Source organism: Electrophorus electricus, chromosome 6 (assembly GCF_013358815.1).
Source record: "Electrophorus electricus isolate fEleEle1 chromosome 6, fEleEle1.pri, whole genome shotgun sequence".
Taxonomy (NCBI): domain Eukaryota; kingdom Metazoa; phylum Chordata; class Actinopteri; order Gymnotiformes; family Gymnotidae; genus Electrophorus; species Electrophorus electricus.
This window is the reverse complement of record NC_049540.1, coordinates 19988899-20009783: the sequence shown is the minus strand read 5'-3', so window position 1 is coordinate 20009783 and position 20885 is coordinate 19988899. Positions and strand designations below refer to the sequence as shown.

Sequence of the window (20885 nt, the reverse complement as noted above, 5' to 3'; positions counted from 1 at the left end):
TGGCTCCCTTTAGGGGCCCTAGGAGCACATGATGCCGGAAACCTCAAACCGCCAATTAGGTCTTTTACCGTAACACTCCAGCCATGCCACCTTTTGTTAGGTACTCGAGAAAAATGAGTTTGAAAGCTTTTCCATGCTGCCCTTTGGATGCCCAGTGCTTGTTAGCAATGTCGTGAAATGGGAAAGGTACTTAGAACTTCTTCACGACTTCCGGATGCATAGATGCATTTCGCAGGTGCACGTGTGGGTGTGGGTGTGTGTGGAGAGCAGCATCTGATGTGATTACATCATGTAAATGGAACTGTAGGCAATTGTGCTGCTTTTAGCTCAAGCCAAAGCTCCTCATTGCAATCATATAAGGCCCTTTTTATCAGACACACACACACACCCTGGCTACATTTTCCTCTAATGTACAGCCTGCAATCTTTTTGGACCTAAAGCCGTAAGTCAAATAAAACCAGGCTGGCTTACTTTGTTCCTGGCATAACTCTACCCCCTTTTCCCACCACCCCCTACCTCTCTCAGACCAAGTGCGGAACAGCTATCAGATGTACCACAACGGCACTCTGCGCGTCTCCTACGCCAATGGCATGGGGATCAGCTTCCACACGGAGCCTCATGTCCTAGCGGGCTCAGTCAGCCCCACCATCGGAAGGCGCAACATCTCCCTGCCCACAGACAGCGGCCTTAACTCCATCGAGTGGAGGATGAGGAAGGAACTGACCAAGGGCAAGGTTACCGTGTTCGGGAGGAAGCTGCGTGTAAGTGTGGGGCCTTAGGAAGCCCGAGAACTGTTCAGAAGATGACCGAGGCTTGTATTACAATGAGGTTGCACTAGTACTTAATAGAAACATAACCTTCAAAACCCCCACAGGCCCATGGCAGGAACCTGCTCTCCATCGATTATGACCGGAACACGAGGACAGAGAAGGTGTACGACGACCACCGCAAGTTCACGCTGCGCATCATCTACGACGCACAGGGCCGGCCGGCCACCTGGCTGCCCAGCAGCAGCCTGGCCCTGGTCAACGTGTCCTACTCGCCCTCTGGACGCCTGCTGGGCCTGCAGAGGGGCAGCATGAGCGAGAAGAGCGAGATGGACACCTTCGGCCGCATCCTCTCCCGCACCTTCGTGGATGGGAAGGTGTGGACGTTCAGCTACCCGGAGAAGGTGATTTTTGCTCTCGGAATCCGCTGACTTGACTAAGGGCAGGAAGGTCGTGTACCAGGGGCAGTGAGTTTAGATCAGCAGAAAGTAAATCGACGCATAGGAACTAAGTTCTTTTCTAATACTAAACGTGTCTTTTGTCTTCTGTCTTTCAGTCTGTGGTGTTGCTGCTGCAGCAGAGTCAAAAGCAGTACGTGTTTGACTTTGACACCTCGGGACGCATCACCGCCGTCACCATGCCCAGCATGGCGCGCCACACCATGTCCACCCACGTGTCCGTGGGCTACATCCGCAACACCTACAACCCTCCCGAGAGCAATGCCACTGTCATCCACGACTTCAGTGAGGACAGCCGGCCTCGGGCTACGTTCTACCTGGGCACGGGACGCCGTGTGCTCTACAAGTATGGTAAGCTGGCCAAGCTCTCCGAGGTGCTGTACGACTCCACCTCCGTCAGCTTCGGCTATGACGAGACGGCCGGTGTGCTCAAAATGGTCAACCTGCAGAGCGGTGGCTTTTCCTGCACCATCCGTTACCGCAAGCTCGGCCCCCTGGTGGACAAGCAGATGTATCGCTTCTCGGAGGAGGGCATGGTCAACGCCCGCTTCGATTACACCTATCACGACAACAGCTTCCGGGTCGCCAGCATTAAGCCGGTGATCGGAGAGACGCCACTGCCCGTGGACCTCTACCGCTACGACGAAATCTCGGGCAAGGTGGAGCACTTTGGGAAGTTTGGCATCATCTACTACGACATCAACCAGATTATCACCACGGCGGTGATGACGCTGAGCAAGCACTTCGACGCGCACGGGCGCATCAAGGAGGTGCAGTACGAGATCTTCCGCTCGCTCATGTACTGGATGACGGTGCAGTACGATGGCATGGGCCGTGTGATCAAGCGCGAGCTGAAGATCGGCCCCTATGCCAACACCACGCAGTACCGCTACGAGTACGACGGTGACGGGCAGCTCAGCGGCGTCAAGGTCAACGATTGGTCCACGTGGCGCTACAGCTATGACCTGAACGGCAACCTGCACCTGCTGAACCCGGGCAACAGTGCCCGCCTGCTCCCCCTGCGCTACGACCTGCGCGATCGCATCACACGCCTGGGCGACGTGCAGTACCGACTGGACGAAGACGGCGTGCTGTGTCAGCGCGGCTCCGACGTCTTCCAGTACAACTCCAACGGGCTCCTGGAGAGGGCGTACAGCCGCACGGCCGAGGGCTGGAGCGTGCGCTACCGCTACGACGGCCTGGGCCGCCGTGTGGCGCGCCGCACCGCCTCCGGTGACCACCAGCAGTACTTCTACGCCGACCTCAACTACCCGGCGCGCGTCACCCACATCTTCAACCATTCGCGCGGCGAAATCACCTCGCTCTACTACGACCTGCAGGGCCACCTCTTCGCCATGGAGGTGAGCGGCGGCGAGGAGTACTACATCGCCTCGGACAACACAGGGACGCCGCTGGCCATCTTCAGCAGCAACGGGCAGATGGTGAAACAGCTACAATACACGGCCTATGGCGAGATCTACTACGACTCCAACCCTGACCTCCAGCTCGCCCTGGGCTTCCACGGTGGCCTCTACGACCCGCTAACCAAGCTGGTGCACTTCGGTCAGAGGGACTACGACGTGCTGGCCGGACGCTGGACGGCGCCCGACCACACACTATGGCCCAAGATAGGCAAGGAGCCAGCGCCTTTCAACCTGTACATGTTCAAGAACAACAATCCTCTCAGTGATATGATTGATGTGAAAAACTATGTGACAGGTGAGCACCTTTGGACTTCCAGGTTTATGTATACAAAGTATTTGAGTTTTGCTCATTATGACATTTGCTAGACATTTGCTAGGCAGCCTGAGGTATTTCATTTTATAAAAAAATGTATTTATTATTTATTTAGATTTTTTTTGTGAACAGCACTTTCAAATCTCTGTATATCTAAAGAATATCTGATATCTGACAGCTGTGTCTTTTTGTGTCTAGATGTGAAGAGTTGGCTGGTCATGTTCGGTTTCCAGCTCAGCAACATCATACCTGGGTTTCCCAGACACCCTTTGTACTTTGTTGACCCTCCATATGAACTACTCACCAGTCAGGACTGTGACAATGCCCAGGTAATGTTTGCTCTGTAAAACCTGTTTAAATATTAAACTCATTAGGTCACTCTAGTGGAGCACTTAGAAATGAATTGCTTTTAGAGCTGAAACTGGGCTTGGAGAGCATTACGTTATTAATGTTCATTGACATTTTAACCCTTTCTGCAGCTGTTCACTGGAGTGCAGCATTCAGTGGAGCGGCACAACCAGGCCTTCATGGCCCTGGAGGGACGACTGCTCAACAAGCAGCGGCGGCTTAAGCGAGACAAACCGGGCTATTGGTTTGGCACCAGCACCCCCATCGTGGGTAAGGGCATGATGCTCGCCATCAGGGAGGGTCACGTGATGACGTCGGTGTCCAGCATGGCAGGCGAGGACAGTCGCAAGATTGCACAGGTCCTCAGCAACACCCTCTACCTGCAGGGTACGCACTACACTATCGACGGGCGCGACTGGCACTTTTTTGTGAAGCTAGGCCTGGCCGACGGCGACCTGCTCGCCCTGGGCCTCAGCAGTGGCCGCAAAACGCTGGAGAGCGGTGTCAACGTGACGGTCAGCGGCCGGTCGCGCAGGGGCGTGACCGTGGAGTTCCACACGCACACGCTGGTCTTCAGCGTCCGCTATGGGCTCACGGTGGAGGTGCTGGAGAAGGAGCGTGGCCGCGTGCTGGAGCAGGCCCACCAGAGGGCGCTGGCAGGAGCCTGGGCCAGGGAGCAGCAGCGGGTGCAGGAGGGCAGGGACGGTGGCCGCGTGTGGACCGAGAGCGAGAAACAGCAGCTGCTGGCCATGGGGAAGGTCCCAGGCTACGAGGGTTACTACGTGCTGCCGGTGGAGCAGTATCCTGAACTGGCAGACAGTAGCACTAACATCCAGTTCCTCAAACAGAACGACATGGGAAAGAGGTAACAGAGCCAGCATGCCCCCGCCACACCCCTTCTCCCACGGAGAGACCCAGGCCAGAGAGCGCTGCCGACACCACTCACAAAGACTTCATCCACATGGAGGAATTACAGCTGGCAGGAGTGCATTCTGGACTGGGAAATCATTGTAACAACACAAACTCTATGTCTTTTTCTTTTTGTAAGTCTTCTTGTAAAGGCTTTACAGGAAATGGCTGATATTTTAGGCCATTGCGAGTGTAAATTACAGCATCTGCGTGAGGGCCAAGTGATGGTTCACTGCCTGGATTTTTGGACCTCCATATGAAGACCCCTTTTGAAAACTACCAGCTAAAGAAACACGCCCAAACCATTAGTCACCATCTCAGGCCTCCCAGTCCGTTGATGATTCTTAAACAGCGATCGCTTGTCAAATATATGTCTCCCTGGACAACAAACCTCACAGGATTTGAACATGTTCAAAGACAACTTTAGATGTTTCTCATTTCAACCTCTTGTCCCACACACAACTTAGATACTTAATGTACTGTATGTAGATTTGACTTGTGCCGTGTGGAGCTAGTTCGAAGAGCTCTTCATCAACACACGCCTTTGAGGTGCCCGTCAGTTGTAGCTCTTGCGATCTCTGTCCTTTTCCGTTTGCACTATATGACAATCAGGAGGAGATGGACATCATAGCCGCCCTAGAAACAGAACATGAATCTCCCCGAAGGTCGATCACTTTTATTTACCCTTTGTATAATATGTATGGAAAATCCATTCAGATTTTTTTATTAAATTTAAGTTGCAGCCAAGCAAAGGAATTACAGAAAAGTAATATATGTTGTCTTTTGAAATTGTTTATACTTTAAATTAAGTCAATTGAAACTGTGAAACACATTGTGCTTATACTGTATTTAAAACTTTGTCATTAATTAGGACTGGATTAAAATCCAACATGTACATTTATTTAAGGACGTGACTGATCATTACCTTTGGCAGAAGTCCGTGGCACAGGAAGAACCCCGTGGTGACAGGCTCATGTGACCTGAGTGTTCAGAACTCAAACGTCCATAGACTGTTTTTTTTTTCTAATGAAGTTCTGTTGTTGTGGCTGTGACAGAATCTCTCCTCGTTCACTGTGAAGCAGCACAGTGTGGATGTTAAGGTACGCGAAAAGCTAGTGCAAAATCCCAACCGGACACTCTAGGGCCGACATTCTTTGGGAGTTTTCTGAAAATAAACAGTTCCATTTTTACACTTTGATTGTGTTTTTTGGGGGGGTTTTTTTTTTCTTCATACACATTTTTCATAGTGCATGTGTGGGCACTCATGCACACTTACACCTATGGAAGATTAGAAATACCAAATGCAAAAGCAATACATAAAAGCAAACATGTACTGTGTGTTTCATATTGATTTTCGAATGCAGTATGTGCATTTATCACAGCACAACTAAAAACTCTCAGATGTGTTTTACTCTGCGTTCTTGCAAACACTGAAATTCAATCATGGTGACATTGCTTTTCTTAAATGAAATGGGTTTTTTACAGAGCTTAGAAATACAGTTCAAACCTCTGAACGAAATCTAAGTAGCTGTTGCATTTGACTCTTTGTGCTGTAAAGGGGTGACAGAATTCAGGCTTGGTATTTCTTTCTGTTTGAATGAATGCATTACTTTTCCCATATGTCTGTATATTGTGTGTGTGTGTGTGTGTGTGTGTGTGTGTGTGTGTGTATATATAAATCTTTTTTTTTTTTTAACTAAGAGTTGGAAATGCTTGTCCATTTCAGCAGTGTTTCCAGGCTGCTGTGGCTGGTAGTGGTGTGATGGTATGGGATGTGTTCTCATGGTTCAAACTGTGTCCCTTTGATTTTATTTTTTTTTTTAAAGGATCATTATTACCAATCAGGTACATCCCTTCATGACACGAGTGTATCCATCTGTGAATGGATGTCCTCAGCAAGCTAATACCCCTGCCCCGAAGCCATGATTGTCCAAGAAGGACTCCATTAACATGGCAATGAATCCAACTTATTGCTATGGCCTGTCCAGTCACCAGAACTGATTGCAGCTGAACATTTGTGGAGTGAGATTGAATGAGCCATGCAGAGCCCAGCTCCATTATCTGCCAACTCCTCAGAACTGTTCAAAGTAAAGAGGTCAGCATTAACTTGCCTCCCTTTGAAATGTTTTTGGAACCTTGTTGAAACTGACCTAATAAATTAAGGCTGTTCTGAGGTCAAAACAGGTCAGAGTGCAACACCAGTATTAGGAATTAATCTCTAATGTTTTATTCCTTTTAGTGTATATCAGAGACCAATAACAGCTTTACTCGTAGAGATCCAGTAAATAGATGTGGTACCAAATGTGTCTTAAAACATAAGTAATTAGATACGTTAATACCATGGCGATGGAAAAAAAAAACACCAAACTGCAGTGGCTATAAAAGACTGCAGTTCTCAGCACCTCTAATCATGTGTAAAAAAATCAGCCCTTCTCAGTTGACTGCAACATAAATCAGATTTAAGAGTCAGACATGGTTTAATGAAACCAGTAGGCAGGAAAATATTGCTCCTGACAGTAAAAAAGACAGGGAAAAAAAGGTATTTTAGATAAGAAAAATCTCACAAATCAAGTATAATTATTGCTACCACATTTTTCCAAGTAATTGCCACATCCTATAGCATTTGGTGACTTTCTGGGGCTTTTTCACAACTCATTTTTTGCAAAAGTTAAAGCACTTCTGTGGTTGAAGGTGTTTGAAAAAGCTTTCTTACAGTGACCAGATTTCCTAAACAACAGTATTGGAACACAGGCTTTACTGCAGCAGTTAAGGTTATGTGTCAGTCCCTTCTGTTGATATGACATCATGATGGGTTACAAACACTAGGTTCCCAAATGTGTCTGAAGACTCCATCTGTTTTACAACCCTGGCCAGAATAAGTAAATACAGTAAAAGGGAAGAGAGGCAAAAGGTAGTGACCACAGGCTCCCACTATTTTGGTGTTCAAAGCCTTTCCTTTCAGCAGTATATGGGGGTGTATCTCAGCCTAATATAGGCCTCTGCCTTCATGCAAATCATATTTGCATGTTGAGAGACCCACAGCAACATGTCTAGAAATGGGAATGAAAATCCAGCTACATACAGCAATCGAAACAACCCCAATTCCAGATTGGGCAGTGAAGAGACAGGACACACTAGCCGCTAACTAAAGGTAAAGCAACAGCTGCTAGGATGGAGCCCATGTGTTCATGCTGGACTTGCTCCAGCAGGGATGACGTCTCTTCTTCCTCCAACATTGCTATAGCTCTTCTGGCAATAGCTGGTTGGGGTGTCCCCGGGGAGACCACAGTGGTGGCTCTGCTGGGCTGGTGTTTCTACAGCTCAGCTTTAAATAGAAGGAGGGAGAAGATAAGTTCACACCCACGGGAGCCATTTTCTTTGAAGTGAGCGTCACACGCATGAAGGGGGCAGAGGACACTGGAGTGTTGTGTCCCTAACCACTCTCAAGGCAGAGCAGTACTTACGATGTGTTTTTCTTAAAGAGTCTTATGCAAGAGCACACAACGTTGCATTCATTTTCAAACACTTCTTTAAATGCCTGGAGATGCAAGGTCAACTTTGCAGTGGTGCAACTGTGAAGGAGGAAATTGAATAATCCTGTAAAAGAGCTCATCTTGAAGCAGGGGCACGCATGGGAGTCAAATAAGCCCAGAGTGCTGAAAACAAAATGAGAAGAAGATTGTTTTGACATCATGAATTTAATTAAAGTTTGATGAGATTAGTCACCTCCGTACAAGAGTTTACTATGGGAGTGCAAGATGCATACGCCAAACTTTGAAACATTAGAGAAGATATCAATTTTGGACTCTAAGGTTTTTCAGTTCAATTACAAACTCAAATGGATGGGCCTTTATTCAATATACTTTAATGAAGAGAACATTTTAGCTTGAACAGCAATTTTTCCCCACCACCACTTCATTCTTTGAATTAAAACACATTCATCAACTTCTCTGACCATCTACCTTTTCTAAAGCTTTGGACAATGCTAACAGTATTAGAACTTACTAGTAACCAACTCATGTCCTTTGCTTTGAAATCTATACAGAAAGTAAAAAATGTTCAGTTTAATATTCATCTAGAAATATGATTGCATGTCATCTATAAATATTTCTCAGTGCATAGCTTTGAAGTCACCGAAGGAGTAAAAAGGAAGCATTCCAAACCGGAAAATGGGAAGTACCTGAAAAAAAAAAAAATCATTCGTTCCCATTCATTAGATCATAGCTTGATTTTGCAGTAGCAATAAGTTAACATGGAGGACTTCTCTGGATGAGGGCTCGGTGAACAGTGAGGTCAGAGAGGGTCAGATCAGGTCATCATATCCCACAGGCAGCAGCAGCACAGAGCTGTCCAGCAGGCAGTCAGACACGCCTGTTCAGCAGAATCGTCCCGCCGCCCTTGCTCCACCACGTACACTGTGGAAAGAAAATGCACCAGAAAGATGGCATGTTTGTTTAAAAAAAAATAATGCAAGACAGCTGCCTTGACAAATGATATTTAGTCAAACTCATCATGTGGTAAAATATTCAGCAGGTCGAAGTTTCTTATACACATCTTGGTGTCAGTTAATCAGCCAAGCGCCAGAGGTGGAGCCAGCACGGGCCTCCGGGATGTAAGCTAATGCATCATTTACAGCTTGTGTGCCTATTCCACTGTGGTGCAATACTGGTAAAGGGAATGAGATAAATTACACAAAGAGAAAACCAAACACACACTGATAACAGCAATTTAAGCTTCAAAAAAGGACACAGCTGACAATAACTTCAGTATGACATATCACACTATTTATCCTTAGGTCCTCCCATTATGGTCAGCAAACTAATCTAAAGGTCATATGTGCTACACACCACCAAAGAATTTGTGTGATCTGTGCGATGACTTGACTAATGCCCGACTGCAGGATCCTGCTTGTGGCACTTAAAACTACCAAAATATATACATGGTGCCCATTCCTATAGGGAAGTAGCAGCAAAACCAGCTTTTATTTCTGATCTGAGAGATTTACTGTAATACTCAGGTTATATGGCAATATAAAACGTGGTTCAGAAAACATAAATACAAAACACAGCGCATGTACTGTGATGGAAAGCAGCGGCAGCTTACCTGTATTTTTGGGAGGTTCTCCATATGCCTGCCCGCCATACGGTGGCTGGGGAGGCACCTGATATCCCTGATAACCAGGCTGAACAGGGTATGGCCCAGGGGGGCCGGTGGGGCCAGAGGGGAAGCCGGGGTACGGTGGCTGATCTGAGGGAGGTGGATAACCCTGGACGGGGTAGCCCTGAGGTGGGTAGCCCTGTGGTGGGTAGCCCTGCGGTGGGTAGCCAGGAGCAGTGGGTGGAGGGCAGACAGCCGGACCGGGGCCCGTGTATGGAGGAGGATGCTCGTAACTCATCTACACGCAGGAGGAGCTCACCTGGAGGCAAGAAAATCTAGAAAATCAAGAAAGTGGACCTTGGCTACATCTACCCCTGCCTATACTTTTGCCCATGGTGTTGTACTTCTAAATAGAAATACTGCTAAATATAAATAATCTTGGCTTACCAAACTGGTTACAAAAACCTGTTCACATGCCACTTACATGTCCTGCACTCTGGAGTAACACCAGAGGAAGCCACATAAAATCTGTAGAAAATAAACCTCATCTGACCCAAATACATCTCTAATGCTCTACAGTTTGAATTTCAAACGAGTTTCATAGCAGATACAGGTGATTAAGGTAGATCAGTACACAAAATGCATGTTTTCGAATGGCCTAAATGACAACAATATTGATGGTTACAATACTGAGAAAGTAACGTTTTTGCTCTCTCAACTCCTACAGTTCCCAGTGTCTAATGACGAGCATGGTCTTTCCACATGATAAACTCAATCAGTGAGTAAATATTTTTGAAAGAATACGTATCAGTCATGGACATGATGTCAGCAACAAGCAGTAGCATACACTGTCAGGACATGGGGTTAGCAGGGTCGTTAAATGCCATATTTATTCCAGATAAAACCATGGTGAGTAGGATTCTGTGGTGATGCTGGTGAATTATTAACTTAAAATGCCATAACGGATAGCGCAAGATACACACAAACAGTGGTGAGAAAAAAAGTCATAGCAAAATTAACACTATTTCCTTGAGTAAGTTTTCTGCATGTACATACATTTGCCCCTTAAATTAAAAACTGAATTGTGAGCATTCATAATAGAAATAATACTTGGCGCTGCTTACAAAGATCACTGATCTGCTCGGTTAAAAAATGAACGGGGGGGCCTCTGAAGGTGCCAAGTACTACATCAAGACGTTCAAGTTCCAGACTTCACGTTGGGAAATGCCAATGGAGCTTTCAGGCCCGTAATTTTCAGAGCTTGAGTGGAACCATTGTTTTTGGCCTTATCATTATCGAACCAGATGAATTTGCATTTGTCCGCGAACACAGCAGGGTTTTAAGAAAGAAATGCAGGCGAAAGCATGATTTCGTTTACAACAACAAACAGGTGATTGTTCACCACACGTCAGGCGGACAGGGAATCGCGCCACTCCAATAAATAAATGGGTGACGCAAAATTATGTGGACTGGCCTTCACTACTACACTAAAAATATATTTAGGCAAATAAAAATGAACAGACTAAACCGTTGCCTTCATGTCTTGGGTAAAACGTTAGCGGGTTTGCTACTTTTCCGTTTCCTTGAATCCAAGAAACAAGGCGAAGGTAAGACCATGGGGATTCTAATATCAGGCTACGGTGAGCAAGTGAAAGGGGCAGAAGGCATGAACAAGGATGACTGGCGCAAATAAACACTGCCAAAAAGTGAATAAAGTGCGTTTTCAAACACTGTATAATGAATAAGGATCATTAACGAAGCCCTGGGTATAGAAAAATCTTTAAAGCGGTCGTTTTACCTTCGGGTTAAGGGTAGGCAGCGGTTTTAAATTGCGTCGGTCAAGCTCCGTGAGCGTGTTCCCGTCTGTTCCGTTTTTTCCTATAATGATGATTCTGGGGTTTTAATAGGCCTGGTGTAGTACAGCGTCTGACAGGCTTACCGAGCACACGAACGAAGGAAAAGAAATGCTTGCCGATACAGGCAAGATCGACGTAATGATGTCCCAATGTGAGCGTTCCGCTCGGCCCTAGTGGGAAGTTAACACTGTTATCAGCTGACTCGCCTCAACTGACAGAAACTGCGTGGAACAGCCCAACCCCTTCGCCCACACGTCACTTCGACGAAACTAACGTGTAAAAACGCTATCTGGCTAAAATTGATCATAAAAGGAAGTAAATAAATAAATAAATTCATTACTAAGGCCTGCCATGTATTCACTGGTTTAAAAAAAACAACTAAATAATCAGGCTGCTGGCAAGTTCATTTATGGCTTCAGGAAGGCATAATAAGAGTTCCTGCCAATTTGACCTTAGATTAAACCTTGGCTTTGGTGGATTCAAACGAGGGGCAATTTTTGCTATGGCTTCCAATGTAACCTGATGTACCACATTACTTAAATTGACCCTACATGTTCACAAACTGACATTATCCATTACCATGAGCAAATAATGGAATGCAAGAAAAGAAACAAATTCTCATACCTTTTGTATTTGGATCATGCCCAATATTTAATTTAGCAGGACATATATTTACAAAAATGTGGTCCAAAGATCTAAAAAAAAAAGGAAAAAAAAGAATTCTTGCTCAGTACTGTGACTGTGGAGCAATTTATATGCAGTGATGAAATGCACTCACTGTACCCACAAACAATAGATGTAAAATATAATACATTTAGTTTTGAGAGTATACCATGCATTTCTGGTGTATTCCTCTCCATTTGTTCAGTCACAAGCGGCACACGGAAGTTCTCTTCATTTAATCTGCAATATTTTGCTAGGAAACCATAATCTGAAAATATTTTTGATTGTCAGATTCCAGAGATGTCAAGGCTAATCAGCAAAACAATGTAGAACACTTTACAATGTTTCCTATAAGCAAGGCATTGTTTATATAAGATATTGACATTCTGAGTACTCTTGAACAATTCCACAAACAACCAGCATCTCACGGTCTCAAAGACATAATACTGTTAAAGATCCTTTATCATTCAAACAAAACATTATCTTCCTCAAAATACGCAAAGAATCCATTACATACAGTGCAAAACAAAAAAGGTGGCAATAATGCAGTAAATTAACACAAAAAGCTGTGGTGATATTAAAGATTGGCTGTATTGTGTGTCAGAATCAGGAATGTGTTCCCTCAGTGAAAGACAGTCTGTCTCCAGCGCTTGTCATGGAGGAAGGGCCAGAGACTGTCTCTAATTGCCGCTTTGAAAGGCACGGGTTCCACACTCAGGCCCAGCAGCTCCAGACGAGAGCATTCCAGCTGTGCATTGTGTGGCCTCTGGGCCCCAGAACCAGCAGGCTGCTCCGTCATCTACACACACACACACACACACACACACACACACACACACACACACACACACTCTCTCAAAAACTAATAAAGAAGTAAATAAAAATACTAAATATTTTCTTGGAAATCAGGCAAGTGAGGGACCTCCTGGGGCGGGGGGGGGGGGGGGGGGGTAAGTATGATTAACTTTTTCAAGTGCTGGGATGATGCAAGCTACTTCAAAGTTTCCAAAATAGAGTTTGTTTCCAAAATAATTTCTCAGGCTTTGTATAACCATGCCCAAAATCACTAGTAACGCATCAGAGGCACAAAAAATTCAGAACCTCACAGATGTCCAAGCTTAAATAAGATAAACCAAATCAACCACAACATTGGATCAGTTTTAATAATAATCACCGTGCTATCATACCACATACAGGGTATGAATGGACTGTAGAAAAAGACATTCGATTTTAGGAAAGTAGATTAAAATAGGAGGCTTGCAGACACAGATAGCAGATTTTAACACTATGCATGTAGTTTGTTAACACATATTGATGCATCTCCTAAATATCTCCCTCTCGCAGGGAAACTGGCAGATCCTGCAGATGCATGTGGAATCAACGTCAGTGTGCAGTGTGCTGTCTGACTGAGGACTTAGCCTCACCGGTATCAGGTGACTGCTGGGCAGGTTGAATGCGTCTGCAATTGCACAGGCCATCTCATACTTAGTCATCTGCTCTTTGCCAGAATAATGGAAAACCCCACGCAAGGATGGATCCTAGAATGGTACAAACGCAGGCACGGAACAAGTGAAGAGCGGCACAGATGGCCCTTCTGTTACCATTGTGTTTATGAGGTTTCACTTGCAGCCATCGCAGGTAAGATTAGTGGGATTAAGGAAAACTACATGTAGGCCAACAGCTCTCAATCTTCTGGTGTCCATCCTTCTCTGGTCATGATCAGTGGTGTCCCTAGCAGGACCAGCCCTAATTAAGAGGTTTCTTGGTCTTCTTGTTTTTCCTACTAAATGTTAAGCAATCAGCAGACCTAAGGAATGCATATTTGCAAATGGTAAAGTCTACAGACGTTAAATGAAACCTTAAATGCACTAGCCTGTTATTGAGAATGTTTTTAGCCTATATTTCTTATAGCTGTTAATGCTGCATTCACCTTTGCTCTGCAGTAGCCAATATGTTGCATTAGATAATGAATGTGAACATAGCTTTCTAGTAAACTGAATGCTTCTTAAATTTAGATAGAAACTGGTCCTGGATTTTGTGATGAGGCACCAAAAATGCCAGGATTGGAAACTGTCTTAAATTGGGAAAATTAGCATCCATATTCATGAAGGCTTGAGAAACACTAAACGTAGCCCAGCCCTAAAGGTGATGGTGCTTGGGCAGAAGCAGGAATGCTGGATGGTTGAGAGTTCACCTGCAGGGCCTTCTCAGCCATGTTCCTGCAGACGCGCGCCACGTCGCTGGTGTAGGTGGGGAAACGCTGCTGGCAGTGGTCTATGGTGCAGCTCTCAGCCCCCTGCTGAACACGGTCCCACAGCACCGTCACGGCGCTCTCCTCCACCTTCTCCACCTCCCCGTACAGAATGGGCACACGCAGCACAGCAGCACCTGCAACACCAGAGAAAGGAGGGAATGTTCTGGAGGAAAGGCGCAGCTGCAGGTCACAGGACTTCCTCAGCCTTCGAAGAATGGTGGTAAATTTTACTTGATACAGTAGAGAAAGAACAAATTTATGGTGAGAAGTAAGTACATGGGGAAGGAAGGAAGTATACCAGGGCAGTGTCTGAGGATCTCCCTTTCTCCCTCAAGCTTGGACTTCCCGTACATGTTTAACGGGTTGGGTGCGTCGTTTTCTCCATATGGGGGATTACGCCCATCAAACACATAATCGGTGCTAATGTACAGCAGGAAAATTCCAGCTGTGCATGCAACCAGTGAAAGAGGACAAACCACAATCAAATCAGAAAAATACAGCATCACAAGAATTAAGAAAGCAAACAGCACCAAGAACAACCTATTCAGGAAGTTGAGCTGTTTGTCCAAAAACTGCAGGTGAAATGTTTGGACTGGGTTCCTGTTTCAATCCCTGCACCCCATTTCTTCAAGGCTCCTTAGCACATGGCTGGACCAACCTGCTTCTTTTGCCAGCGTGGCGCATGCATGGACATTCAGGTTCAAGGCCGCCTCCGTGTGGTGCTCCACCACGTCGGGCCTCCTCTCAGCAGCACAGTGCACAATCACATGGGGCTGAGGCCACAACACACAACAGGCAGGGAGACAGCAGCATGACATTAGCAGCAGGCTGGTGACTGCTGACAGCTGGTGAACGGCGAAGGGTTCAGAGGCGGCGCGCTGTATAGGGGACAGGCACCTGAAAGTCCTGGATGAGCACCCGCACAGCATCCTCATCTAGAAGGTTGCAGCGGAGGAAGCGTGGGCGAGCACGCGAGTAGCCACAACCCAGCGTGTCCCACTCGTTCTTCTGAAACTCCTTATAGATGGCACGACCAAGAAGCCCTGTGGCTCCCGTCACAAGCACACGTTTGTATGGGGTATACACATCATCCTGGGGAAGGCCAGACAGAAGAAGATACCAATTTTGAAAGAATTTTCTCACAATCAGATGACATTTATGAAAAGTAAACATTATATGATGGACACACCCACACACAGGAATTGGAAAAATAAGTAATATATAACATATAGATTGTGAAATGTTTCTGATTGTACAAGGAGGATCAACTTTTCGCTTTTATCTTAGAAGCATGCAAGTCAGTGATTGTGTAAGATGTGGCAAACTGCTGTTGTGACACAAATGTATGTAGTTAATGCACAATGTTTCGACTGGTCATTCCTGTTGCACGTAGATGGTGGAACAAAGTATCTGTGTATTACCTGACTTTAAGCTTTAACAGTTTATTAGCATGAGGGTTTGTTTAAAGGCACTATCTGATTACCACAGAGAGAACAAACTGTGGTCTGAAGAAGATAAAAGCAGTGTCCTTGAAACTTACATGAAATCCACAGTTATCATCATAAAGGAGCTTCTGCCCTCAAGTAGGCACATTCACAATTGCATGGGTCAGTATGGACAAAGAGTCTCTAAAATGCTACATTTCAAGAAATCTTTAAAACGCAGGAAGTTCGTCATCTAAATCCATCAAATTACCATGAGGCACAATTAAAATGTTAAGTTAAACAAACCCAAGATGCATTAACAGGTAAATAATGAACACACAGAAGATGCTACAAATCCTCGTAGGGCCTTACCTGCACAAGCTCAACGTGACCTGGGGTAAAATGTATCTTTAGTTCTATATCCCTATCGCTCATGTCAGTATGGTTATCGTTTTGTCATACCCCGCAACAAAGACGTCCTTTCCAACACAACACTTAAATTCTGGGACCTTCTTCGGTTAGCTGAATAGTACAGTTATAGTACAGGGCACATATCGATCATGGTAGATATACCATATGCCTGCGACGTCTAAACTTGAAAGATAAACGCAATTGTTATAACAGCGAGAGCATCTTAGTGAATTTGCGCAGAGCGCAGGCGTATTTAAGGAGTGATTCTAGTACATCATTACGGTACTCCTATACGCAATGTGTAGACGGCATCCGTCGCAACCTTTAGTTGCGATATGGTACATCGCTTCAAGTGGCAGGCTCTCAAGTTCGACATTAACTAGCTAGCTTCATATAAACCTTGGCGTAAATATTCTACACTTAGTTAAGATACCCGTAGGTTAACATACATAAATAAATAATATCACATTTTCCTGAAAAGACTTGCCAGATGAATAACGACGAATCTGCGATTACATTAACGTTAGCTATCTAGTCAAACGTCGTCGTTGCTATATTAAGGTTACAGTGGTTCACTAGGTTAGCTATCTGGTGTAATATCCCGTTTGCCTTTATGTTTGACTTCCATCCTGCTGAGATTACCTGTTTAAAATACAGTGTACGTGATGGTGCTGTTAACGGGTTCGATCCTACACTAGCTAACTAACGCTAGGTTACCTAGGGTAGATGGACCATTTACCACAAAGTACAACAACGAAGACCGTACACTTAATTCTGGATTTCTGCATATATTTAAGATATAATCCAGTTCGAATGTCAAAAAATTACCTCAGAATCACCATAATCAAATCCAGGCATAGTCTTACTTTATATTTAGCTAGTTAGCTATAGCAATCGTTTATGTGAAGCGTTCCGTAACTGGCAAGTTTATCTTGAGATAAATTTATTTCAATTTAAGAGTCCCATTTAAGACCCTTATTACTGCACTCACCTTTGATCTGTGAATGTTTAATGTAGTATTTTGTAGATTGTAGATCTTGCTAGTTTCAGTAATGGATTAGAGTGGGGTAGTTTGCTAATTCGAATATATATATATATATATATATATATATATATATATATATATATATATATATATATATATATATATATATATGCACACACACACGCGCACACACACACTCACACATAGACACAAAATGCTTACGTACCTAGAGCAACCTATAATTGTGCAAGTACTGATCTATGGCGCATCTGTTACCATGTCACATTTTTTAGCCACTGTGCAGCCCTTTGCCAGTTGTCAGTGATCATAGACCGCTGTGTACTGTTGTGCCTGATAGTGTAAAAAGCCTATCATGTAAGTGCTAAGAAAGATGGAATTGTGTTCCAAAACATATATATATATATATATCCCCTGATGATATCAAGCTGTATGCTAGAAGTGAACAAGACATTGACTCACAAATCCATCTCATCAAGATATACAGCAACAACATCAGAATGTCATTCAGACTAGATAATTGTGGTCAGATGGTTACAAGGACAGGGAAATGTAGCTAGAACTGAGGGGATGGTACTACCAGAAGGTAACATAGTGGATGTTGAGGCTGCTACAAGTACCTTGGAATCTCACAGGCAAATGGGAGTCATGAGAATGCCACAAGGAAAGCAGCTACAGCCAAATACCTACAAAGAGTGGGTCAAGTCCTGAGAGGTCAGCTGGATGGGAAGAACACGTTTCCAGCTAACACCAACACCTACACTCTACCTGTCATCAAATACCCCACTGGCATAATAAGTTGGCCAAAGAAGGAGATAGAAGCCACTGACACCAAGACAAGGAAACTCCTCACAATGTACAGAGGGTTTGTTCCCAATACCAGCACTTTGGGATGTGACTGTACACTAAGTGGAGAGGGGCCAAGGACTAGTGAGCACCAGGGCCACTATCCAGGATGAAACATCCAACATCCCAGAGTGCCACAAATATGGCCCCACATAATGAAGTGCTTAGTGAGTACCTCAGTGAGTACAGCAGAAACCTGAGGAGGATGGGAAAGAGGAGGAGTGGGAGGATAAACGGCTGCATGGTATGTACCACCAGCAAAAAGTGGAAGAGAAGGATATGGAAAAATCCTACCAAAAGCTGGAAAAGGCTGGAGTGAAAGACAGCATGGAGGCACTAATCATGGCAACACAGGAAGAAGCTCTGAAAACAAGATCAATAGATTTTGAGATCTACCACACCAGGTAGGACCCCAGATGTGGGTTGTGCATAGATGCCCCTGAGATGATCCAGAACATAACAGTGGGATGCAAGATGCTTGCAGACAGAGTGTACATGGAACACCATAACCAATTGGCTGGCATAGGATTCGGAAACATCTGTGTCATATACGGGTTGGGGGTTCCAAGGTCAAAGTGGGATACACTCCCAAAAGTGGTAGGGAAGAGCAAGCTAAGATCCTGTATGACTTCCAGACACAGACAAAATGGCAATGGACAAACATCAGAAGAGGGCCATAGTGATAGATGTAGCAATCCCAAGTGATAGTAATATAAGTAACAAGGAACATGAAAAGCTTTAGAAATACCAAGGGCAAAAAGAAGAGCTTGAAAAGATGTGGAGCACTAGAGGCTGTGACCCACAATCTGGGAGAGTGGCTCAAGCAGATCCCAGGGACAACATCTGAGATACCAGTGTCCAAAAACAACACCACCTACTGAATCTGAGACAGATCGGTCAGAATACAGAAAAAATCCAGGATTACCAAAGTGTATAGTGGAGATGTGTGGCCCGGCTATGTACCTGCAAAACATGATCATGTCTAAGCTAACCAGTGCTGTAGGCTCAGGTTACCATTAGACCGTATACAAGCAGTTATGAATACAACAATAAGTACAATACCAACCACGAGTATAACTGAAACCGACAAGCTGTTATATGCTGCTACAGTAGTCATGGTCTCGGCTACAAAATAAAAGCCATAGTCCACCCCACAGTGTCCTCCTCTTTGGAAAAGGCTGAAAATCAATGACATCTTGGATGGAAGTCTCAAAGAGCTCCAGAAAGGTATTAAGGTCAAAGAATGGTTCCTGGTAATGTGAGGTTAACGGAACAGCCATCCATACTGCAGAGATACATTAAGGAAGCAGCATCTAAGGAATAAATGCCCTCTTCACCAATGGATTTAAATTTTATACATTTAAATCAATTCAGTGAATAATTAATCAATTAATCAATTAAGTGAATACTCAGTCTCATCTTCAACTCTGGATTGATCAATCTCTCTCTCTCTCTCTCTCTCTCTCTCTCTCTCTCTCTCTCTCTCTCTCTCTCGCTCTCTCTTTCTCTCTCTCTCACACACACACACACACACAAACACCACAAACCCATCATTTGACCCTTCCACCTCTATCATGTCTACGGAGGTATATTTATAATTTTTTGCCTCTGATTGGATGACTTCAGACCCTGTCACATTTTGTGTTTTGTGAATAAAGTTCTGTAATAAATCAGAATATATGTTTTGTTTTGTTTTTATAAAAACATTCTCTATAGTTTATACTAAAGAAAAAGGTCATTACAAGTCACATGCTATATGCTCTCGTACATAGTCATGTATAAAACATCAGGTGTCAGGTCAGGACATGCAACCAGAATTTTGAGTTTGTGTTTTGAAATAGTAGCTACATCACAGTGAATATACATATATAAAATGGGTGAAAATACATATATAAAACAACTATGTAGTTATTTTCTGAAGGAATATTGCATATAAATGAGTAAGTGGATTTATAACTCCATTTGTAGGTTTTATAAATAAATATCATTTAAAATACATTTACATTTAAAATAAATAAATAAAATAAAAAGTCACTATGAACTTGCTACTAATGTAATTCCAGATATCAAGAAAATACAGAAAAGTCACACATGAAAGATTAAAAGACTAAAGATTAGTCTTCATAGCAAACATATGCTGCTGGTTTTATGAGACTGAAGAGACCTTTAAATTGTGCCTGTATATAATATTGAATCTCTGTGAGATCTTTTTTTTAATTTGTTGGACAATTTCCAGTCATTTGTGGTATTTGAATTGTTTTACAGCTGATGGTGCTGCAACCTATATGAAATGATTATTTTTATGTAAATTTTCTACAAGTGTTCTACAGTTGCTCTTATAGTGTTTGGTCTCCAAGTATATCAGTGACCTTTGGGTGCTTGTAATCCTGACGCCAGTTTACAGATTGACCTTCCTTGGACCACTTTTGATAGTTATTATCAACCCCACAAGACTTGCTGTTTTAGAGATTAAAGTAAAGTAAAGTAAAGATTGTTTCCGCCCGGTTTCGAACCGGGGACCTTTCGCGTGTTAGGCGAACGTGATAACCGCTACACTACAGAAACTGTATTGGAGGATGCTGTCGACTTTGATAGTATCTCACGCAAACTTTCGATAACTACAATTTGCGTGGAGACACACTTTAAGTTTTTGCCTATATGGAATCCCTGTGAATTATCTTGTGAATTATCTTCGTATTACTAGTAAGTTATGAAAATATATTTAGTCTAGTCCGCTGAGTTTCGTCTATTTCAGCTAGCTATATGTATCTGAATGATAAGGTTAAGAAGCGATGAAAAAACACTGTAAAACGTGAAACATGTTTCCGCCCGGTTTCGAACCGGGGACCTTTCGCGTGTGAGGCGAACGTGATAACCACTACACTACGGAAACTTTGATGCAAACGTTCGACCCCACCCTGAGGACTTGATTATAGCTAGAACTTAACTGCGCCACTTATCAGATCAAGAATCTTCAGCCAGATCCATCCCCCATGTACAGCTAGGTGTGAAGTGCGGATAGTTTTAGTATCTAGAAGCCCAGCAGATCAGATTATAGCCACAGCTACAAAAGCGTATAGGCTGCGGGTATTTCTTAGGTTTTTCTCAGAAC

General features: G+C 44.2%; 3 protein-coding genes and 2 non-coding genes across 10 annotated transcripts in view; 1 reads left to right on the top strand and 4 right to left on the bottom strand.

Annotated features, from left to right (window-relative positions):
- si:ch211-12m10.1 (teneurin-2) overlaps positions 1–5417 on the top strand; it is a 69297-nt gene extending 63880 nt beyond the window's left edge. For all 3 annotated transcript variants that reach the window (XM_035527055.1, XM_027000091.2, XM_035527054.1), the window contains 5 exons: positions 526–761; positions 875–1171; positions 1324–2944; positions 3161–3291; positions 3442–5417. In XM_035527055.1, coding sequence (XP_035382948.1) covers positions 526–761; positions 875–1171; positions 1324–2944; positions 3161–3291; positions 3442–4179 — 3023 coding nt within the window. In that variant the 3' untranslated portion in view covers positions 4180–5417. The remainder of the gene's footprint in view (positions 1–525; positions 762–874; positions 1172–1323; positions 2945–3160; positions 3292–3441) is intronic.
- A 2481-nt stretch (positions 5418–7898) lies between these two features.
- On the bottom strand, positions 7899–11488 carry zgc:165573 (cysteine-rich and transmembrane domain-containing protein 1). Of its 3 annotated transcripts, none has more exons than XM_027000169.2 (3): positions 11115–11488; positions 9323–9651; positions 7899–8634 (listed from the first exon to the last, which is right to left on the bottom strand). In XM_027000169.2, the coding sequence occupies exons 2-3, from the start codon at positions 9612–9614 to the stop codon at positions 8528–8530; spliced, it is 399 nt and encodes a 132-aa protein (XP_026855970.1). In that variant the 5' UTR covers positions 9615–9651; positions 11115–11488; the 3' UTR covers positions 7899–8527. The 3 variants fall into 3 exon arrangements, with proteins under 3 accessions (XP_026855970.1, XP_026855971.1, XP_026855969.1); XM_027000170.2 differs by having other exon boundaries at positions 9323–9635; positions 11256–11488; XM_027000168.2 differs by having other exon boundaries at positions 9323–9635; positions 11115–11480.
- A 305-nt stretch (positions 11489–11793) lies between these two features.
- Positions 11794–16844, bottom strand: mat2b (methionine adenosyltransferase II, beta). Of its 2 annotated transcripts, none has more exons than XM_035527698.1 (7): positions 16753–16844; positions 14987–15181; positions 14748–14862; positions 14388–14534; positions 14030–14223; positions 13260–13373; positions 11794–12634 (listed from the first exon to the last, which is right to left on the bottom strand). In XM_035527698.1, the coding sequence occupies exons 1-7, from the start codon at positions 16780–16782 to the stop codon at positions 12458–12460; spliced, it is 972 nt and encodes a 323-aa protein (XP_035383591.1). In that variant the 5' UTR covers positions 16783–16844; the 3' UTR covers positions 11794–12457. The 2 variants fall into 2 exon arrangements, with proteins under 2 accessions (XP_035383591.1, XP_035383590.1); XM_035527697.1 differs by lacking the exon at positions 16753–16844 and adding an exon at positions 15886–16693.
- A 3421-nt stretch (positions 16845–20265) lies between these two features.
- Positions 20266–20338, bottom strand: trnav-aac. The gene has a single exon. It is a non-coding gene; the product is annotated as a tRNA-Val (tRNA).
- A 255-nt stretch (positions 20339–20593) lies between these two features.
- trnav-cac lies at positions 20594–20666 on the bottom strand. Its single transcript has one exon. It is a non-coding gene; the product is annotated as a tRNA-Val (tRNA).
- Positions 20667–20885: the final 219 nt, after the last annotated feature.